This window comes from Gallus gallus, chromosome 1 (genome assembly GCF_016699485.2).
Source record: "Gallus gallus isolate bGalGal1 chromosome 1, bGalGal1.mat.broiler.GRCg7b, whole genome shotgun sequence".
NCBI lineage: Eukaryota > Metazoa > Chordata > Aves > Galliformes > Phasianidae > Gallus > Gallus gallus.
Window position 1 is genome coordinate 12,769,261 of NC_052532.1, and position 22,010 is coordinate 12,791,270.

The 22,010-nt window shown below is 38.5% G+C and overlaps 1 protein-coding gene across 3 annotated transcripts in view; it reads right to left on the bottom strand.

Annotated features, from left to right (window-relative positions):
• Positions 1-279: 279 nt before the first annotated feature.
• The window catches only part of PTPN12 (protein tyrosine phosphatase, non-receptor type 12), a 70,383-nt gene continuing 48,652 nt past the window's right edge, over positions 280-22,010 (bottom strand). For all 3 annotated transcript variants that reach the window (XM_415970.8, XM_046944978.1, XM_046944982.1), the window contains exons 12-18: positions 17,896-17,981; positions 7,731-8,695; positions 6,079-6,156; positions 4,677-4,765; positions 3,689-3,719; positions 2,269-2,385; positions 280-1,612 (exon numbers count right to left, since the gene is read on the bottom strand). In XM_415970.8, the coding sequence (XP_415970.7) occupies positions 1,551-1,612; positions 2,269-2,385; positions 3,689-3,719; positions 4,677-4,765; positions 6,079-6,156; positions 7,731-8,695; positions 17,896-17,981 (1,428 nt within the window). In that variant the 3' untranslated portion in view covers positions 280-1,550. The remainder of the gene's footprint in view (positions 1,613-2,268; positions 2,386-3,688; positions 3,720-4,676; positions 4,766-6,078; positions 6,157-7,730; positions 8,696-17,895; positions 17,982-22,010) is intronic.

Below are 22,010 nucleotides of genomic sequence, written 5' to 3' on the forward strand. Positions count from 1 at the left end.
TAGCAGAGAGGCCCTACAAGTACAAACAGTCAATTCGGCAGCATTTCCACGGCTAAAGCTCAGATTAATAGAGTTCCTCTACTTAAATAAACATTTTTACTCTGAACGTGTCAGGCATTACTGCTAGCCACAGCTTTAAGTCATTAATGGAGATGAAGTCCTGAGGATCACTTTGTATTCACATCCAAAAGCTATAAGCTAAGCCAGGCTGCCACCCTTCCATCTGTTTTAGATTGCTTCTGAATACAGTTGTTTCCCTAAGAGTAAAAACACCCATACTGCAATTTTTACTTTCTTTAATTTAAAGATTCTATTACAGAAAAGTTTAAGTAAGGAATCCTTATAAGGATTAACTCTCGACATAACATACTGCCAAGATACAGTGTAGCTGCAAGGGCTCTACTTGAACCTTCATATAAGTTGCTTTCTTACATACAGAGTCTCCGAACAACAAAACTGGTACTTACCATTGAGAGAGAACACAGTGGTGTTTAACAGTCCTTTCCTCAGTGAGTTCTGGTTTTCCCCAAATTAGAAACACGCCACATTCAAATTGTAAAACTATTCTACAGAAAGCTGACAGAGATGGATTTTCTACAAATCGCAACTGATGAAACATTAAAATGAAAACTGAGGAGTGTTGAAGATGTAGAATGGTTTCTCTTTTACTGGCAGGTCAAATATACTAGAAACATACAAATATTTTCAATCATCTAATTCCAGATGAACTCAAAACACTGAAGTAACATACACAGGCTAAGAGAATTCAATATTGTTCCAAGGCACTTACTGAATCTCTGTGACTAGATGAAAACCAGAACAAATTAGGTCTGACAATTAAACAGTATATAATATAAAAATAACCTTTTGCTTACAATTTACAAAATGTATTACAATCTTTATCTCTGCTAACCTGCAATTCTGGCTGTGTGTGTCCAGCAATTTTGTAAAAAACAAAAAAAACAAAACAAAAAAAAAACAAACCCCAGAAACTATTTTCTAAAACTTCAGGGCAAATAATTTACAAATAAGGTACACAAAAATTTAGATCATGCAGAGATTTCTTACATCTTCTGTTAATATTTTATGATTGCAACTTTATCAAATTATATACTTACTTGCCCTGTACATATACAAAATAATGCATACACGGTAATCAAACGTTAGCAAAAAGTAGTCCATAAACACAATCTGTCCAAAGTATTACTATATTAACATATGTCTACAAGCAGCGTGTAACAGGGTTAAAAGACATTAAGGCAATAATACTTGAAGTTACAAAATAAATCATATGTAATACTTTCTCCTAAGTGTAATAAGGCAGGTAGATGGCCCCAGCAAAAAGTTAAGTTGTAATACTGGAATCCACTGTTGTGAACAACGTTTAAGGTTTTGCGTGGGATGTACTGTAAAGGTGTACCATTTGGTAGTTAGATCTACACTGCTCTGTGTTAGTTGCCCCCCAGAAAAGTGGAATACTATTTTTCTAGTTCAGTGGCACTTGAGTTTTCCAGTATAATTTATTGATAGTATGTCCATAAGGTGTTGGATCATGTCCATTCTGAAGGTGGCTCTCTCGGTCCTCTGGGCTTTCCGCAGCGGTTACCAAAACCTAAAGAAACACACGTGTTTAATACTGCTGTGCACTCAGACAACACAACCTCACAAATGTTGGCAGCAGTCAGAAGGACCACTGTAAGATGTGCTCCAGCTCCTACGTAACAGCTGTATTCTCAGGGCTGAGAAGGCTGCTTTGTGGTATCAAGGCCTCTAAAGGCACCCAAGTCAGAGAAAATGCAATTCTACACAAATTGCCCATATCTGTATGTCACTATTTAAACTCATTTGGAAGATACGTATCAGTACATAGAGTATTCCAGCCTTTGTTATTATTTACTGATACCTTTCCTTTGTACCAAAGCAGTTTTTCCAAATGTTATTTCTGAAAGCTTTCAATGCTCTACAGAGGTTGTATCATAGAATCATAGAATTGCTCAGGTTGGAAAAGACCTTAAAGATTATCGAGTCCAACCACAACCCAACCCTCATTACAAAGAAATGTAAAAGTGATTAATGCCCAAGAATGCCTACGTTTCTCATTCAGGGTGAAAGTGTTAGTGATACTGATGGGACAGGGCCAGCTTATGTGGCTGGGCTTTGCACATGGGTAAATCGGAGGAAGGAAGCAGCAGCTATCCAAACCAGTGCTGTTAATGAAATCTTCTGTCTCAAATATCAAATGGTTAGCTTTGAATGAACTGCAATTACCAATATCTGTTACTTCTGTTGGAAGATCTGAAATTTGACCTCTTGGATCATTGGAACCAGAAAAAGAAATCTGAGGTAAAATATCCGTTGGCGTTTTGTTGCTTATTTCAGGACGACCTGGAAAACAAAGACATTCCTTGAATGCAGTGCTCACTCAGGCAGCACCTGGTGCTATTTGTAACTGCAGCTCAGTCCGGAATATTAAGTGCATCAAATACTGTTTGCAGAAATAAACATTAAACAGCACATTTTCCTCATTTCTTAAAAACACACTTGAAAATTGTTCACATGCAGATGCTCAGCAATTCCAGTGTCCCTGCTTACCAAATACAAAAGCTTGAAAGGATATCTAAAATCCCCAGAGGTCACAATGTACCATTTAGGACATCAATACAAACTCATCTGTCCATGTCGCTTCTAAATGGAAGGTGCTTAAGGACACATTCAGTAACCCTGTATTGCATTATTTATATAATCACCTATTAGCAAATCTGTAATATTTTGGAAAACTGTTTCACTGTTTCAGATTAGCTCCACCAAGCACTTAACACAAGCCCAAATGGACTGTAACGGCCCATTCAAGCACGCACAGAGGGTGCATGGCAGATCAAGTAAGACTGCAGCTGAAGCCATTTGTTTGATCAGGTTCCTGCGCCACTGAACAACAGCTGATGGACTGCTCTCCTTACTGAAACCTTTTCAGAAGATCAAAAATGCAAGGCTTTGCTAGTTATGCAATGCACACACAGACACACACCCGCTACTGCTGCAGTTTAGTAAACATGAAATAAACTTACAAGCTTCCACAATTACTACTGCAATAAGACAGGAAGGTTCTCGTGTAGCTGAATAAAGATGTTTTTATTTTAACAAAGATGAAAATTCAATAATTTTGGTCTTCATTGTTTTAGCATACCAAAAGCATATACATTTTTCAATGTGACTTATAATGTTTTCTGAGAAAGCAGGTGATAAGTTTAAGGATCTGACAGCCCTTTCGGAAATGCCAATGTTTTGAAAATATGCCTAAGATAGTTGGTGAGCCAAGTCAAGGCCCAAACATTTTTTGGGGTAGGAAATACGTATTTTGAAATGAGAGATTCATTTGCTGCAGGACTGCCATCCTTCTTAGAGATGTGCTGAGGAAACAGAAGCACTGTGGGTTGGAAACGGCTTTTGAAGCAATCACATTTCTTTTCCAAAGTCAGATCGTGAAATATTTGCATTTCCAGAAAAAAGGTTGTTTTCTGATCTTCTAATAAAAATACACCCAACACATTCTATCAGTTCAAGTGCTAAGGTTACTTGAACTGTCTCCTCTTACAGCGCTGCCAGACAAATTGCTAAGTGGAAAAAGCATTCTTTTTCACACTGAAAAAAACCAACAATGAAAATGGCCACAAGCTTTTCCATCACTTACCAGGTAGTACAGGTGAAGCTGTTTTCAAACCCTGTGAACGAGAAATATTTACAATAGTTCTAATAAATGTTTTTCAGTAGTTTGAAGACGTACAAAATTTAAGATGAAAATATCCTCAAAGAATATAAAACATCTGTGAGAATATCTGCTTATTCCTGCATTTAAAACTTGCTATAACACGAACAGAGTGTTATGGTAGCTAATAAACACTTTATTATCAGGACTGCAAGTAAAATCTCATAAAAATGTGAAGGGATCGCATCACAGACTATTTGCAGACTTGAATAGTTTCTGTCTCAAACTAAATTTGAAGTTCCTGGAAATCCACATCTACCTTTTGGCAATCTTTTAAATAGTGTCCAAAGGTGGCCGTAAAGCATTTTGGGGGGAGGTGTAGAAAAAGGCAGCAATGCAAAGAGAATTTATGTGAGCTGTAAATTTTACCAAATGTTCACACTTACTGACTTTGAGCAATCAGTAGACTGATGTGAAAACCGAAATTCGGTAGTTAGAAAAGGGATGGTTTAAAAATAAATACGGATATAATAAAATCTTCAGGCAGTGAAGCTGGTTGTCCACAGAGTATACGAGCTCTCTGTCTTTGGAGGTTTTCAAGACTCAACTGGCTAAAGCCCTGGTCTGACACATACTTTGTGCAGGAAGTCCAACTGGAAACAGCAATTCCCTTCCAGCTCGAATAATGCTATGATTGGTTAAGGGCAGGAGCAAGTCCTGTAAAAGCACTTTGTTTACATTCTAGAAGGTGCAGTTTGAGGCATATTAATGATGACATTGCTGGACTTTGAAAAACAGTCTTCTTGAAAGCTTTCTCTTCACACATCAAATCAGCAGCTAAGGCAGGGCAACAATCAGCTGCTTGCAGATACTCAACAGCCCTAAGTTTCTTTGTATACATTTTGCTTTTCCATTGTAGCTCCAAACCAAACTAAAAACGACTAATTAGCACAGACTCGTCTCCTTTGCTTACCGTATAGACCGTTTGTTCAGGGAGATGCTGATCACGCAGTATGCTCCACTCAGACTGTGCAATCGTAGCTGACTTCGGTAGGGGTGTGCCTAGGAAGAATTAAATGAAAATCTTCGTACTTGAATTCTCTGCACGATGAGGCATTAGAACACAGCATTAGAATGTGATATAAAGCAACTTATAAGTTGCTAGTCAAAAGCTTGTACAACCTGAAACTTTCCTCATGAAGAGTTTTCAAGTTCCAGGAAGGCTCAACAGCAGAAACCAAACACAGGACTGCATTTTCTATTTACACTTTGTACCTTTATGGGCTCCTACCCAATACAAGAATTGTTCAATAGTGTTCTTAAAATTTTGCTCAACAATAATAGATCTGAAAAAGGCACAGTAAGCAGAAAAAAGCCCACACAAGAATGGGCACCGTTATCAGCTTTTGCTGAAATAATGAAAAAACAATCAAAACTGAAGTAGTTTTAGTGGCTTCAGACCTGAAGAGATATGTATTTCCTGTGTTCTTACAGAAGTCCTAAAATTACGTATTTCCCTACCACAACATACCAAACAAAAGGACCCCTTTGACTCAACCAGCTACACTTACTGTACGTTGTTACACATTTACCACACTAATATTTTTATGCTGAAAATACCTGCATTACCTTCTTCAGACATGTTTCTGGAAGTCCCACACAGTGCTAACAGACCAAAACCTGAATAAAAAACGACTCCACCCCAGGCTTGTGTTTTTCTTCTTGGTTGTTTGTAAGATACCAAACAACATTCTATTTTGTGACTTAATTTTCAGTTATCTTTAATTCTGTGCAGCTGCTAGTTTGATGAGTGAAAAGCAAAGATAGCAGCAAGTTTCTAAGTATCCATTTTCTCTTGCAGCTTCAGGCAAACAATGAACTGTATTTAGCATAACAGGACTTGTTCACCACAGGCACTGCATTATGGAATGTCATTATCTTTTGTTCTTCCCTCTCCACTTTCTTGCTTAGCCCAGAATCAGATTAGCAGCAGTCGTGTGTTTTTCTGTTCCCTACCTGCAGTAGCAATGCCACCTCAAATATCAAGGGAATTCTCCAAATGGAAGAACTGCCTTATTTCCATACAGTTCAGATTGAAAACCAGCTCCACTAAAACCAACACTGACATCTCCAGCATACTTAAATACGGCAGCATAGCACGCTTGGTCTGAAGTTGAGAAGGAATTTGACTGTATTCAAGTGCTTGTGGAAGTTACCAAGCAAGCTCAAAATAAGCAACTAAATATGCTAGATTTCATTCCATTTTACAATTTGCTCTAACATCTCAAAACTAATCAAAAAGCAGCAGCATCCAAATACATCACTGAAAGGTATTTCACTTTCTCCACAACTATCAGAGAGCATAAAAAACTCACTTGGTTCACTCGCTAATACAAAAGATTCCGGTGTTCTTTCCGGGAGTGGGGGAGAAGACTCTTCACTGTTATCAGCATCTAAATCAAATACGACATTTAGTTAAGTTAAAGAACACATTTCTGAAGTCAATCTTTTGAGATAGCCCTCAGCTAAAATGAGAAGTGCTCAATAATAGTTCCATGTAACACAAAAAGGAACAGACTGACCCTGAGAAATAAGCAACAAACTGTAAAAATGTAATAAAACAAAACGATGCCATTCCTGTGGGTTCAGCAACACACCAGCAGCACAAAGGCTGTGCTGTTATTTCAGAATAACTGTGATATGCAGTTACACAGAAAGATGGCGTGCGATGCTTCTCCCATTCTCTATCCTACTTATATTTTATATTTGTGTGTTCTTAGAGCATCTACATGAAGAGATATGTATGGAAGTAACAGCGTTCAAACAGCGATAAATAGTGAGTGCCATGGGCAATAAGGAAAAAAGTCATTACTGCCACAATAGTTTAGTTTTGGAAGACCTGCATGCTATTTGAGAAGGACTGCTTAGTTAAATGTTAAAGAAACTGTGACAAAGTTCTCTGCCTTTGCTCTACAGAACACTTTTAACATGCCTCAGGGTTAAGAACTGCAAGCACATTTATATGCTTGTATTGTTCTGTGTAAATAACTACAGAATCTCTAGAAACAGACTGGTTTTAAAGTTGGAGATAATTCACCTTTCTGAATACGTGAGCTTTGATGCAGCTGGCTGCATTATGCATCATCAACTGAACTCATTCTTGCCAAAGAAAAAGGCACAAGGTGTACACAGAGTCCTGAAGCAAGGGCATCGCTGTAAGGACTGCCTAGTGCCAAAATCTGATCTAAATAGAGAAGCACTGTTACCTTCCAGCTCCATATCCTTACCATTTGCTTTCTTGGACTTTGCACTGTCAGTTTCTGAGGCCTAATTTTCTTCCCAGTTATGTCCTTCACATGATTTAAGTATGCCAGCCTGACTGAAAACCAAAGCTGGACCTTTTAGGATCCTTTTTACCTGTGATGAAGCATGCTGGCACTCTGCAGAAACATTTCTACCTCACTTTGTGCAAACTTTCCTTGCTCAAACAATTTCCAAAACACAAAGATTTTCAAAGCATTGCTCAGTTCATTGGCTAAAATCATTACTGAAGCAGAAGTTGGGTTAATTTCACATGAACAGGATTGTTACTTTGTGTCTTCCTGGCCACATTCAGAAGAGGAGGAAAGCGGGGCTATTTATGGTTTATATTTATGGAAAACACAACAGCCAAATGAAGAGCAACTTCCAAGACTGCTACAGTGGAAGGAATTGCACCTACATTTCTAAGATCAGCGCATCAACCACTAAGCATGAATTTCTACATGAATTTCACATACACCATATCTCAGCTACCCAAAGCCAGCACTGTTACAGATACTTCCACTAAAACCAAAGCAGCAAAAAAATCAAAAAGTAAAATTCTAACACGAGGAAAAAATGTGGCAACCAGTAAGACAGAAACCAGCAATTAACTACGCAATAAGGCTTTTGAAGCAGGCTAGTGAGGTCTGTAGTTGATACTAGCCCCATTCTACAGATGTAACCAAGATAAAGACTAGCACTTCCAAGACACAGTAACACGTACCTTTGCCATCTTCAGAACACATTACAGCAGCTAAGTCTTGCCTAGCAATTGACATTGGCAATACTTTTCTGGCAGAAACGCTTTCGGTAGTAGTGGCAGCAGAAACAGTGGCACTTGCGGTTGAAATATTAGATGCACTTCTGCTCATGGCTCCATCAAAGTTCATTTCATCTGTGTCAGAATCATCTGAATGCAGAGGATTAGTAAAACAGAGGGGTGCCCGAAGAGAAATAGCAGTATGATCACTTTTATCACTGGAAGGAAGTTCAACTGTGGTGTTTGATACTAGAGAGAGAGTATTAACCCCATGACATAAGACGTCTGAAGACACGTCTTCAGGCACTGACGGACGCAGTGCATTTTCAGGCCCGTGCAGTGACCACCTGGCATGTCCCTTTTCTGTTAGAGGCAGACGATCTGGTCTTGGTGGAGTATCAGAAACCTGTTGGCCCTGCAGACTTTCTGGTGAAGGTATTAAGGCTGTATTAGACTGTGGCGTGCTGCATTCTATACATGAGTTTTTAGAAGCATCCACAAATGAATCCCCTGAAATCTGCTCCTGTGACTTAAAGTTCTTATCAGTTACAGAGGATGATGCGGGCTTAACCTTAATTGCATGTCCCCTATTCAACAGGGAGTTCCCATCAAAGCTTCGTGGGCCCTCCTGAAGAGGTACTTTCCTGATTTCAAAGCTCAAGTTGCGCTCCAGCCTTTTCTCCATACGTTCACTGGGTTCACTCTTTCCTGAAAGTTCTGTGGTTTTACTGTAATTCTCATTGAGGTCTGTTGAATGCTCTGATGAAACCATGTGCAAAACTGGCTTTGGATGGTATCTGTCATTGTCCTGCCACACCGTAGTGACTGTTGGATAGGCTGATGGAGGAGATGGTGTTAAGATAGGTGGTACTGGCTGAGGCTCCGGAGGCTGCAATATTTCCTCTTTAGCATCTCCTTCTACAAGGCAACTGCAAGAAACAACGATGTAAGTTTTCAGTATTTTGATAACATTTTAGATAACCACCTATCTGTCTCTGCCATAGTAATGCTTTGATGCCAACACTGAACTCCAAGAAGCACTTCCATTGCCTACAAATGACGTTTGTAAAATATGACTAATGAAACAGGCAAGAATTATGTCAACACACACAAAGTTTTTCAGTATAACAGGGGTATAAATTCAGGCCAAAGCTAATCCTCACTGATGCTTTAAAGATTGCTCACATCCTTTCCCAGAAGCGTTCTCTCAGAGATGTCTGCCAGGCCCTCTTACGGCAGCATTCCATTACCCTTGGCTTCCTTCTTATTTAAGAAGTAGCTCAAAGGAATTTGGTATAGGGAATACAATTTTCAATAAAGCTAGGGAAAAAATCTTTTAAAAGACCTTATATGAACTAGAATACAGCTTGTCCAATACCGAACATCTTTATTTTCCTTCACATGTCCAGAAGGATTGCACTATATTTGTGTATTTAATTGTTTCACCGTAGATGTAAGGCTAACAGTGCAGATCAAATTTAACTGACATGAGGTAAACACCATAAAAAACACTAATAATAGAGTATGATCCAAATTATAGTGCATATTAGCAAGATCACTGGTAATTACTGCAGCTCATTTTCAGCTTCTTCAAAGGAGAAGCTGAAAGCATACGGTCAATTGACTTTCACATTAAATACAGAATATTTACTATCAGATATTTTGCACAACTAAAATCCTGTTCACAAATAGGAATCATTTTCATTTCAGAGCCTCTAAAAATACTTCCTTTCATCACATAAACAAAGCAACTGAGACGCAAAGCAAATGAGTGAAAAGAATAGAAATACAGTTAAGTACTTTAAAGGACAAACAGCTTTGATCCAGGTAGATATATATATATACATATATCATATATATAAAATCAAAACAAGACGGAATAAGGTATGCAAAGGACTTCAATTTGGCCACATGCTCCGACTGAGGAATTGGCCCAGTGCTGGCAGAGACATTCATCTTCATGAGAAAGTAATACACTTGTGTAGAGACACAAGCCAGCACAATGTCCAGGGCAGTGATATGTAAGACAGATACTCCCAGCCCCCTGTGCTAGACAGGCCGTTCCCAGAGTCTTTACTGACTGGTTCAGGTGGTCCCAGTATCAGGGTAACCTTGATTAAAGCAACAATCAGTTAAACTCCATACACCTTAAGTTTTTGGGGATAACCTGTGTCAGAGGAACTATAAATCACCCAAATCCAGCTCTGCAGCAGGAGACTTGGAACCTTTTCCTGCAGACAAGGCTATTGCAGAACATTCTTTTCTCTTGAAAGTCAGGTTACTGCTAGACCTCAGGCTTCCTTTTGTAATCCAATATCTTGAAGAACTGAACCCATTCAAAGAAACCCATCACAGTACTTCTATGAAATATGCTTTTATTAACAAAACTGAAGATGCTTTTATTAACAAAGCAAAGACAAAAAGCAGAGGCTTTCAAAAAGGCAAAGACTCTTACTAACTTGCTAGATGACAGACCTGTCTGACAGTATTTGCAATTGTGGAAAACTTGAAAGAGAGTAATGTATCTAGCAGGCCTGGACGGAAGGTGTGCCAGTAACAAATCTCACACCGTAAGGACCAGCAGGATGATCAGCAGATTACACTGCCCAGACCCTGTGCATTCAGGCTATTTACATGAAACTGCCATCCTCTCAGTAGCAGTCAATCACACAATGCTAACACAGATGAAGGATGAGACTTGACAGATTTTGTGGAAGAGAAAAATTTCATGACGTGCCATCAATTAACGAAGAAACCAAGCCTCTGGAGTGTGTAAGTGAAGCCTGGTATCCAAATACAGACTGCCACTCAATTGCCATGAAACATACAGCTCTACCACTACACCTCTTGCTTCTAAATATCTTCTATAGAGGGAGCTCTGACTGAAGTCTGGAGTCTAACATCAGTAAGTTTCAGCAACTGTAGGGAAGTTCAGAAAACTCAACCGGATCATCTCAGTCAGGCACTCGTGTAAGACCATCAGAAATCAGATGCATCTTTTTGAAGCTCTTTTTAATGAGACAATAACTTGTACAGAGAGAGACTCTCAGTACTGCCAAAACATGGACCAGACCAAGGAAAAGGGCTGCTATTAACAATTACATTTGCCTTGTTGATCAAGCCATTCAGGTTTCCTAGACAAGTCTCCACTTTTTCACTTTTGTTGCAATCAGACAACTGAAAAAGCTTTTTTTTTTCCACTCTCACTTGAGAGAAAGCAGGCTAGTGTCAGCTCCATAGGCCAAAGGATGTTTACCTCCTGAGCCAAGGTTATTAAGAAAGTATTAATTAAAAAGGTAGGTAAAAGGCTTATCCTTTCAGCACTGTATTACCCAGTAATTTATGGTGAGGTTTCTTCTTGCACTGCTCGCATACGTCAGTCTATCTTTGTCTGCCAGCAAAACAAGAAGTAAGAATGATTCAGAAATCCTAATTGCATTTTCAGAAAGGTTACTGGAAAGCACAGAGGACAATCAGAAAACCCCAACAGCTACAAAACTGAACTGCTACCTCTTCCCCAAGGACGTGCCTCTTTCGTCTTTCACTTAAAAAGCATCAAACACACCATTTCTACTACAGTAGAAGAAAAACCAGTGGGATTGGCCTGTAAGAGTTACAGTGAAAAGGGCTGGAGACCACAGCATTGCACAATTCTTGACAGTCTGTACACGAGTGCAAGATATCAGGCAGGCTTTCATCACGCGCCTACATGTCAGAAACAGAAATCAAAGCAATACTACCAACTCCCCAACTTGCAAATAAGGTCTGAAAAGGATTTTACCAGAGCAAATCGCTGAGACACTCAGGAGGTATGTAAAAACCAGCAGACTGCTACCCCACTTGGATGTTCTGCAGTACTGAAAGTTCACCTGACCCAGGGCAGACTACAGCTTTTATTTCATCCTTGTGATTTTCTTAGCGTTTTCTTAGGGTATAGCAGTATGGGGTGGATAACCAAGACCCCCATACAAGGGATTCGAAACTGAAGAGAGAATTGTTTGGATTTGCATTTATCAATATCTCCACCGACTGAAGGGCAGCAAGCTCTCCAGCTCCCAAATTCTCTCTCCAAAATTACTGTCTTTGCTGGAACTCCCCAGACCCAACCCCTGCAGCTCTCTCAGGTACTTTCTTCCATTCTCTGCCTTGTCATACAGGGTTGGGCCTCAAATAGCTTCTCCTCTTCATGCGACCATATATACTACCATCTCACTTTATATTAAGATAGAAGGAACACAAGGCACATAAAAACAACTTCAAAGATTATTTGGGAACTGTTGTGCTGTTTTACTGTTCTTGAAAAATGAACAAGTTATGGAATAAGTTATTTGTCTGAGTTAGTAAAGATAAGTTGAACAAAAAGAGTGTGTATTAAGTCGGAGTAAGACTAACACAACAGGAAAATTTCCCTTCAGTTTTCCCCTCCTGTGCCAGAAAGGAGAGTTCACGCACAGAAATGGTTACATGTTCCCCTTTTACCAACAATGATTCTTTTAAATAATCAACACTAAATCCTCCTACTGAACGAGGTTTGCCCTCACTGACCTCATTTTCCCGACCCACCGTTATATTTACAATCTGTGAAACTAAATCCTTATCTGGCACAGACGTACCACTAATCATTACAATTAGCTAACAAACAGATTAGTATTAAACCAGATATGACAAGACCACAGGTTCATAATACTACACAAAATTCATTAAGATCTTCACTGATTAATGTTTAATGAAATCTCTTCTCCAATTGGATTCTCCTGTATTAAACTGCCCTGTTGAAGTTATGCATATAGCAGATGATGCAGGCAATGCTATCCCAGTCAGCAACTCAAAATTGACACCCTTTCGTTGTCTTCCTCATACACTGCTTAACAGAGTTGTTTAAGGTATTCATTAAATTTAATCATTTTACTCATAAATGAGAGCACAGAGTAATCAGATGGGAAATGCTCCATTAAAAAAATCATTCTTCCTTACCACGTTAATGTTGAAGAATATTCATTCACTGAAAGTTAGGTGACCAGTGTTTGGGAGCTTTTTTTCCCCCAAAGGAAATAGATGTCACCTGGGACTTCCTGGCTTTCTCTGAGCTTGCAATATTTTTTCCACTTTACTAACATCATAGGATTATTATTACACATATTCTGCATTAAAAATAATGTTTTTGTTTCTTTATGGAAAGCAGAAATATTGGGACAAATATACCTTTAAAAGCTCTCCACTGAGCAGAAGCTATTTCCGAAACTCTTGCTGCCAGACAATCTTGGGCATTATGGTGTGATGCATAATGCTTTCTTTGGGCACTTCCTTCAACAGCTGTGCTCTACAGACGCTTCTCCCACAAAAGGCAGAAAATTATCTCAACTACTAACATTATTCCAACAACAGGAAACACAAGACAGTATAATAAAAATAGCCTGATTGAAAGTTCCAGGAAAGCTCATGAAAGTGGGTATTGAGACAGAAGAGATTCAGTGAACTGAAGAATGTCAGACCATTCAAAAATACTTTTCCTGTATTAGATACAAGTTAACCCTGCATTGCTTTTGCATACTGCTAAAGCAAAAATGTATCCAGTTCAGTTGTAAAATCAGCATGCTAAAAAACAGAAAACTTCCTCATAACTCAGCCTTGACAATGTCTGTTTGTATGCAACTGTTACTGAGTCCCTGCTACTTCGACTACCTCTGCACTTCCACAGAAGAAGCTATCTGGGGATTTTCCTTCAGTAATTAAGACAGCTTTTTCACCTGCTTTTACTGCCACAATCTGAACAGCAAGTACAGCACCTTATTGCCAAGTCCTGCTTGCCAAGTACTTCAAACAAAGTGACTGACTCCTCAGCTGCCAGGTAAACCATGAACCAGGTGCCACCCCCAACCTACCACCTGGCTAAAGGACCGAGTGGCGTGAAGCTGCATATGAGAATTGTGAGCATGTTTCTAGAGAGTTATTCAAAGGTTTATTTAAGAAACAGAACTTGAACAGTTGTGATAAAAGCTTATGAGCAGAGGACATTGAGCTATTTGCTGAACTAACTGACAGCACAGAATGGGGGTAGGAGGAATGGCTGAATACACTGCCTGCTTCAAAAAGTTTGGCACTTTCCCTCAAAATATTCAACAACCATTTTAAAGCAAGAAGTTAAAAGAATGAGAAATTAGAGGCATATATCTATTCCTTCTGGAAGCCAGTCTATTACTGGTGAAAAAAGAGTAGTTCGTAGCAAGACAAAAAAAGACTTCTTACAGTAAAAAAAATACTTTCTGATACTAGATTTTGTTTGAAATTGCAGTGGCTAATAGAAAGACTTAACGTTTTCAACTTGATTACATACATGTCATTATAAAATCTAATCTTGAGAGGAGTGCTATTTACTTAATTCTAACTTTTTAGAACACTTTAGAGGCCCTTCTAGCCTTAATGGAAAAGGGCTGTATTATTAGAAGCAGAGTACCATGGGTTCGGGTTTAAATAAGAGTTGGCCAGTGGTCAAAAGAAAAAAAACCACTTCGAGCAATTCATGGCTATTTTGTGAAGCCTCACGTAGGTTTTATTGTCAGATAGGAGAGTGATGTCAAGGCCAAGTAACATGGCTCAGATCAACTAAAAATAGATACCAAGCTCTACATCCTCCCTCATAAATGAAACAGGAAAATTAAACTTTACATAAGCAGGCAGAAGGTACAGAACTTAAGCATTAAATCACAGCCATCCATGTGGGAGAACAGCTGCAGTTTGGTGAGGTTATCAACTGTACCACAGATAACGCATAGAGACGTATATCAACGTATAGAGATAACGCATGAGAAATGAATAAGTCACCTACTGGAGATTTCTGGGGGTAAAATTTAGACAGAATTGCAAGCACAACTGAAAGATAAGTCAAACAGCTACAATATTTTTATCCTTTTTTCCTTCAGAGCATGTATATTAGCACTGCAGTACTATGGAGTTGTTACCTTTTATGAGTTTATGCCTCAGATTCTCAATTTCTTTCAAATTGTGTCATGTTCTGAGTACATTCAAGAGTTTTCCACAGCCAACCTGACTAAAATTAACTTTTTTTTTTTCCTCCCATATAGTTAAAAAGAACTACTGAACACACAAATACCTCAGGAACTGTTTGCTAAACGTATCATCTCTCCAAATCCTGATGTACCAATTATCTCCTGTGGACTTGAAGCAAAAGCTCCAACTGTAAATATGTCTTAAATAGCAAATTAAATATATATGCAGTTTGATTACCTATGGTCTTAAATGTAAGACAAGTTAGTTATGCACTCTTCCCACCTTCAACTGAAAATAGTTAGACAAGTCTCACAAAGAGGAAAAGAATGCTTTTCAAGCAAAATTTATCATAGACTTAAGCTTCAAGGTGATTTTCACAAGTAACTGCAGATTACAAAGCCAAACATTCTCTAGAATAAGGTGCAGATGTATGTACTCAAAGCACTAGTTGTTTCTGTTTACCTCAGTAATAATCAAGGAGTAATATTCTTTTTTTGCTGTTTAAACATTAACATTGAATGCAAATATACGTTAATGGGAACGGCTATATTCACAAGTCACGTAGCAAATGAACTACACTAAAGCATTACAAAGTGTTAAGATCAAAGGTCAGAAGGCAATATAATTCCAGAACCTATGTAAAAAATACAGTAAGATACTACATGTGGGGGTAATAAAAGAGAAGGGAGGCAAGAAAAATACCTTCCTGGGAAAAATTCTACGATTTATAGTGGTTAATCATTGGGAAGTGCCACGGAAAAGATGTAATGACCTCTTTCAATAATTAAGCTGAAGTGAGCCGAAATAAATAGGAGTAAGAATCATCAGCAGACGTAGTCCTGAGATGCAAGCTCATCTGGAAATGCATGTTTAACAGCTACATATTTCATACTAAGATTAAATTCAGGTCTTGCATTGATGTCCTTATCAGGGAAAAAAAAAAATATTAACCTATTCCAGAACACTCACAATAGATAAAACCTGGTCCCAAATCATAAGACAGTATCATACTACAGATCTGTAAAATTAGCTCCCACATCAAGAAAACAGATGCTTATTAGTAAGAATTTTGTGTACACACAACTACTGGAAAACAAAGTGTTTCCTCAGAAGCTTCTTCCATGAAGGATGCAGTTAATGGTTTTTCAAAAAAATTATCTCCATTTTAAAAGGACAGCAGCTTTGCTAAACACTTCCATCTATTCACCTACAAGAAATTAACCTTCCTGCCATTGTTGGCAGATAGGAAAGTATTAGTTTATGGAAGAAAGCCCAAAAAAAGACCAGGTTTTATAACAGAGATGAAAAGATACTAACTTAATCGTGCTGTAAAGAACAATGAACTGCAGATAAGAGAGCAGATGTGTGCCTAAGTATGAATTATACACGTGACTATTACACGACCATAGAAAAATGGTAAGTAGAGACCTAAAATTATTTCAGGAAACATTAACTAGTAAGGGAATTACGTATTGGATAGAAATCATCTCTTCTATAAATGGTCTCCAAGATCTCACCACTAGCACAGATTACAAGGTTCCACTATCATCATCTTTATCTACATAATTAGATACAATCACATTACCTTCAATCTAAACAAGGTTAAATGGTGTTATCTACACAGCACAAACTGTCATGTTTGTAGAAAGCTACTAATCTTTTCCATCTCTCTCTTTCAATGTCATCTTCTCTAACTTCTGCTTCAAGTAACTATTCATGAGTTAACAGTAATAACTACTAACATTCTTATTTAATCACTAATGATTATTACCAAATACTATTTCTAGTGTTATCTTATTGCAAATATCAGTCTCATGACAACAAAAGAAGTTGAGTGACAGATTCATGTGTGGTAGTTTGCAGATATCCTCAGCAAGTAGGCATTAGAACCCCATACAGTATTCCACATCTGGTCTAAACTATTAGTTGGTATTAGAGTACAATACTTACGTACCTGTTTTAAACTACATTTATTCCTTGAACAAGATGATGTTGCAATACTGAATAGACATGCACACCGCTACCCATTTTGAGTCTCCAATTTTCAAATGGCTCCTTATGTCCAATTATATTTTAGTGGGACACATTTGTAAAATTTTCCTCCTTTACCAAACCTAAACTGCTTTAGAATTTAAAATTTGTTTTATTACATAATCACTGGTCTAATCTTGTCAGCCCCCCAAAAATAGGCTCATCTTCTGGCATTACTTGTACCCTGCCAAATACAGGGCTGGAAAGAAAAAGATCCTGCTACTGAGTTGACTTTGCACCACACCGGTTACATCACAGTCTTAAAGCTAACTACTTTCCTTATATAAGTATACTTGCACAGAATTTAGTAAGTGGATGGTTGTTGTGTCATACAAAGCATCTTGAAACCCCAGTGCTTAGCAAGCACTGAAGGAACTCCTGTCCATCCAAATACAGACAACTGAGAACAGGCGGGATCACCTACCAAAGGTCCCCACATCCTTTCAGATATTAGCAAGGCACACAAGAGCTTCTTAGCTCAAGCTCAGGTTTGGCACCCATTTTAGATGTCTGCCCATTTGCTTTTACCTAACTCTTTCAAAGTCTATGTACTTCAAAAACTAGAGTGGATTTTATTTTTCTTCTGTTGAATGAAAGGTCTGGTGAGACCAATTTTCCACTTACAAAGTGAAACTATTTGGTTAACGCAGCCTAGTCATTAACAGTCCCTGATTGTGAGGTAATGTTTTATCCAATAAACAGATAATCTTTTTTTTTTTCCATTATGCTTTCACCTCCAAAAATGTGGGTTCTGACACTACTTGAGCTTATTTTGCTTTTTTAATTCTTTGCAGTACAGTGCTTTCTTGCTACTATAATCTAGTGGATCAAGTAGATCTACCTAATCTTGTCTGCTTGTATTTCATTATTGCAAGACTGATAAATTCAAACACAGACTTTACAAACATATCAAAGCTTTCTGTTTACAGAGCTGATTACAAGACTTCTATTTTCACAATATATATTTATGTTTATAAATAAACAAAAAACATCTTAAAGTCTTTGTAGTATCAGTAGTTTGATTCTACTTCTTAATATACAAAGCAAGTTAATCTGAGAGCTTACAATACGTGTTATGATAGTTAAGTACCTGCGGGTCCGTGGAGGCTTTGGTGGTGGAGAATCCTGTTTCTGAGCATCTGAAGAACTCACAGCATTCTCTGTATTATTTTCATCCTAATAAAAAAGAAAACGTTATCATTCACAGCTGTAAAGCTGATATGCAAAATAACTAAGTTCTGAAGAACCATAACACATAAGGCAATACTTAATTTACAAGTTGGTAAGGTTTAATGCATTGTTTTAAAACATTTTCAAATCATCTCCCATTTGTCTACAATAAAGTTTAGCTTACTTGATAAAGCACATGAGGAAAATCATAAGTACATAAGATAGATATTAGATATGCATGTATTTGTACACATTCACATGTTTATATATACACACACATTTCTACATGGAAAAAACAGTATGCAAGAGTCTAAAGGTGATAAACCATTGCCATATGCACACTACAGCCAAAGATCCAATAAAACCAAGGAGAAACTTAGTGCTCTCCAGTTTAGTGTACATTTCCAATTATTGGGTTTTTTTTTTAAATCTCCAATAATTTTATCTTGAAAAGTGATTTAAAAAAAAAAGAACTACAAACATCTCAAATGTATGCAATGTATTTCAAAGGACAATACCAAGTTCAGACAACAGGACCCTTCCTCTCTTTCAGCCAATCTGCTGGAAGAGACTGACCTCCTCTGCTCATACAAATCAAAGAACTCCCTGTTAATTAATGTTTGTCAAATGCAAGTGTGACAAACGTTTTCTGCTTTGGAAGACAGGTGATAACTAAGTTACCTCAATTGCTAACTACCCTCACATATATTCCAATTGAACACATTGCATGCACACCAGCAGAGATGCCCTACTGTTTGTGTGTCAGCAGATTGTGCTAGCCCTTTCAGACAAATTAAACAGGGAGTTCATTGTCCTGCTGACCACTGCTGTAACACTCCAGTATTTTGGAGTGAGATTCGGTTAGCAGATAAAAGCCACTCACATTCAGATGATCACAACTGAAGCTTTTCCATTATCATCAACCAAGCTTGACTGGTTTCAAGCCAGAGACCTCACGTTCTAGAGAGACTAGTCAGTGTGATAGGCATAAAAGTAACAGATCAGTCAGCTCTACTAGTTGAGTCTCAAGCCTACATTGCAAGCAAAGTCTGAATTCCAAACCAAGTTCTGCCATTTTTTGTTTCCAGATACCAGCTTTTACATTTTGCAACATTAAAGCACACTCACCCAACTTGCCAAAAAGCCTACGTCTTTATGTCTGTTTCTCTTTAAGTCTTAAGTCAAATGAGTTGAAAACGATAGTGACTTTCTTTTCCCAAAGAAACAGAGAAAAATAAGGAGTATCAGACCAACTGATGACGTTGCTCAATACCCAATGAATAATGTGAAAAGCACTGTGAAACAGATTAAACACACTTAATGCACTACGTTTTGTACCTATTAAGAAGCCACAACGATAACATTCGTTGCAAATCAAACACCTTTAGAGATTTACTGCATCAGCACTATCTCAGCAATCATTCTTAGCACAAAGTGCTGACAACACAACACACCACTCAGAAACTCACGGTCCAGAAAAGGAGAGCACCTGAAATGGTTGATGAGATAGTAAGAAAAAACCAACATCAGTGTAATGCTATAGCTGTAAACTGTATGTAGAACTTCGTATTTTAAATGAACACCATGATGCCTAGCTTTCCCACAACATTTTAGATGTCTTTGGGGCCATTAATTTTCTAAAATTTAGCTTCAAACTATTCCAGACATGCAAATTTTAGAAAAATCTCTATTATAAGATTCCAGACATTGATGGAATGGAAAATTACCATGTAACAAGGACATCTGATTCCTCTACTACTTTCCTGTCAAACAGCAAGGATAGCAAATTCTACATTTTTGGCTTCAGGCACTGCGTACTGTACACACTGATTTTGCTTTTAGCATACATAAAAACAAACTTCATTGCCTGTGTTCAGGCACAGAACCATTCAGAAGGCTGGGGCCAAAGAAGCAGTGGGTTATAGCACCCAATAGCAATTCAGGTCCCAGCTCATTAGTTGTGTCACGTCCCTCCATCTCCATCCCAGGCTGTGGAAGGTTCTCTGACTGCCTCCTGCGCATAGCCACTGCTATGGATGCGTTTAGGGCTAAAAAGGCGCTTTTAATTGTAAGAACGAGCAACTGCAGTTAGAAACAATGAATGCAACTGCACCCTGGAGGGCAGGCTGTTCTGCTTTGTTTCACCACAGCACTTCAAAGCTTCGTCAGGCAGAGACACCAGAAAGTGTGAAACTGTACAGAAAGGGTTTCCTACCCCTGCCACCACTTCTTTACCCCACAAGTCAGGAAAGCATTCAGGTCCAGGTCCACCAGCACAGAAGCTTAGAGTAACACTGATGTCACATTTAAGCCCAAAGAGTTACTGACAAAGGCCTCCTACAACGTAAAATTCAACTTGTCTGGGACATAACCCAGGAGCTGCATCCCGGCTCTTCTGTTTGTAAAGAGAAGCATTTCTGAACAGAATTTTGCACGAGATATACTTTTCTCCCAGGCAGAAGAAAAAGCCTATTGAAGAAGCTAATATACATAAAAAAAAAATTTAAAGTTCTATATGCATACAGTGAGCAGCTCAGTTTCTGCTTGAGACAAGTGACAGTAACTAAAGAGACGCTGCAGTATTCTGCCATACACTGGGAAAGCTTCAGGAAGATATTATGTGTTTAAGAGGTTTCAGTTCTACATTAGCTTATAAATCTGGATCAGTTCACTTTTAGTCACTTCAAATCAAGAATAAGAACATTATAGGAACTGTCAACCAAAAAGAGGAACTTAAATACTGTACTGAACAGACTGAGGATTTCAAGAGAAATCAATTCACTTTTGTACAATTCATACCCCGGGAGGTAAAGGATTTTTACTTAAGAGGTTGACCACAACAAGAAGGCAGGCAGTAGCCAGATGCACCAACCCATGGAGGAGAAGTCTCTGCATTAACTTTAAGCTGCTACAGTAGTAACTGTGCTCAGTTACTACTGGACCTATTCTGCTTACTTTTAACTGAATAAATACTGCTAACTGAGCTCTCAGAGCAACTCTGTTCCTTGTTCTCAGCTGTCACGAGAGGTGCAAAGAACCAGCATCTTAAGCATCCTTGAGTGATACCAACTCACAGATTTCATCTTTTGTCATACATATAAATAACTGCATTGGTGAACGTGCAGAACAACTAGACAGAGAAGTATGACTGTAAAAGCAAATGTAGGGTATCTCACAGGAACGACCTCATCACTGAGAAGAGCAGATGGCAGTATTAAGAGAAAGCCTTCCAGCCTTCCTAATCACAGCTTATTGGCATCAGCCAACATTGTTGGTTGTCTGAACAGATGTTGTATTTTAGGGCAGAATATTATTTCGAAAAGTATCGGCTCAGGAAAAAAACAGGACAACATACATACTTTACAAAGGCCAACATACAGAATTATACTCTCTTTCTTTTTTTAGTTGATTAGTAAGAGTGCAAAATGACCTGTTTTCTTACCTATGCTACCTGGGCAAGCTTCTCACTATAAGAAAACACAGGTAACGGTATGCATACAAAAGAAGAATAGGAACCTTTCCTAGGTTTACCCTCTATATTCCTCAGATGCTGAACAGTTTAAGTGTTCCTATACACACATACTAAAGTTCTGTACATAAATACACACACACACAGATAGATAGATATATAGAGATGGTGAATGGAGTTAAATCATGAGCAGTGTTCCCCAGGGGTTGATATTGAGACCTGTCCTGTTTAATATCTTTACTGATGACCTGGACAAGGGGATTGAGTGCATCCACAGTAAATCTGCAGATAGCACCAAGTTGGAAGGAAGTGTTGATCTGCCTGGAGGTAAGAAGGCCCTACAGAGGGATCTGGACAGGCTGGATCAATGGGCTTGAGGCCAGTGGGATGAAGTTCAACAAGATGAAGTGCTGGATCCTGCACTTTAGCCACAACATCCCCAGGCAATGCTACAGGGGCAGAGCAGCTGAAAGACTGTGGAAGAAACAGACCTGGGGGTGTTGGTCAAACATAAGCCAGCAGTGTGCCCAGGTGGCCAAGAAGGCCAATGGCATCCTGGCTTGTAT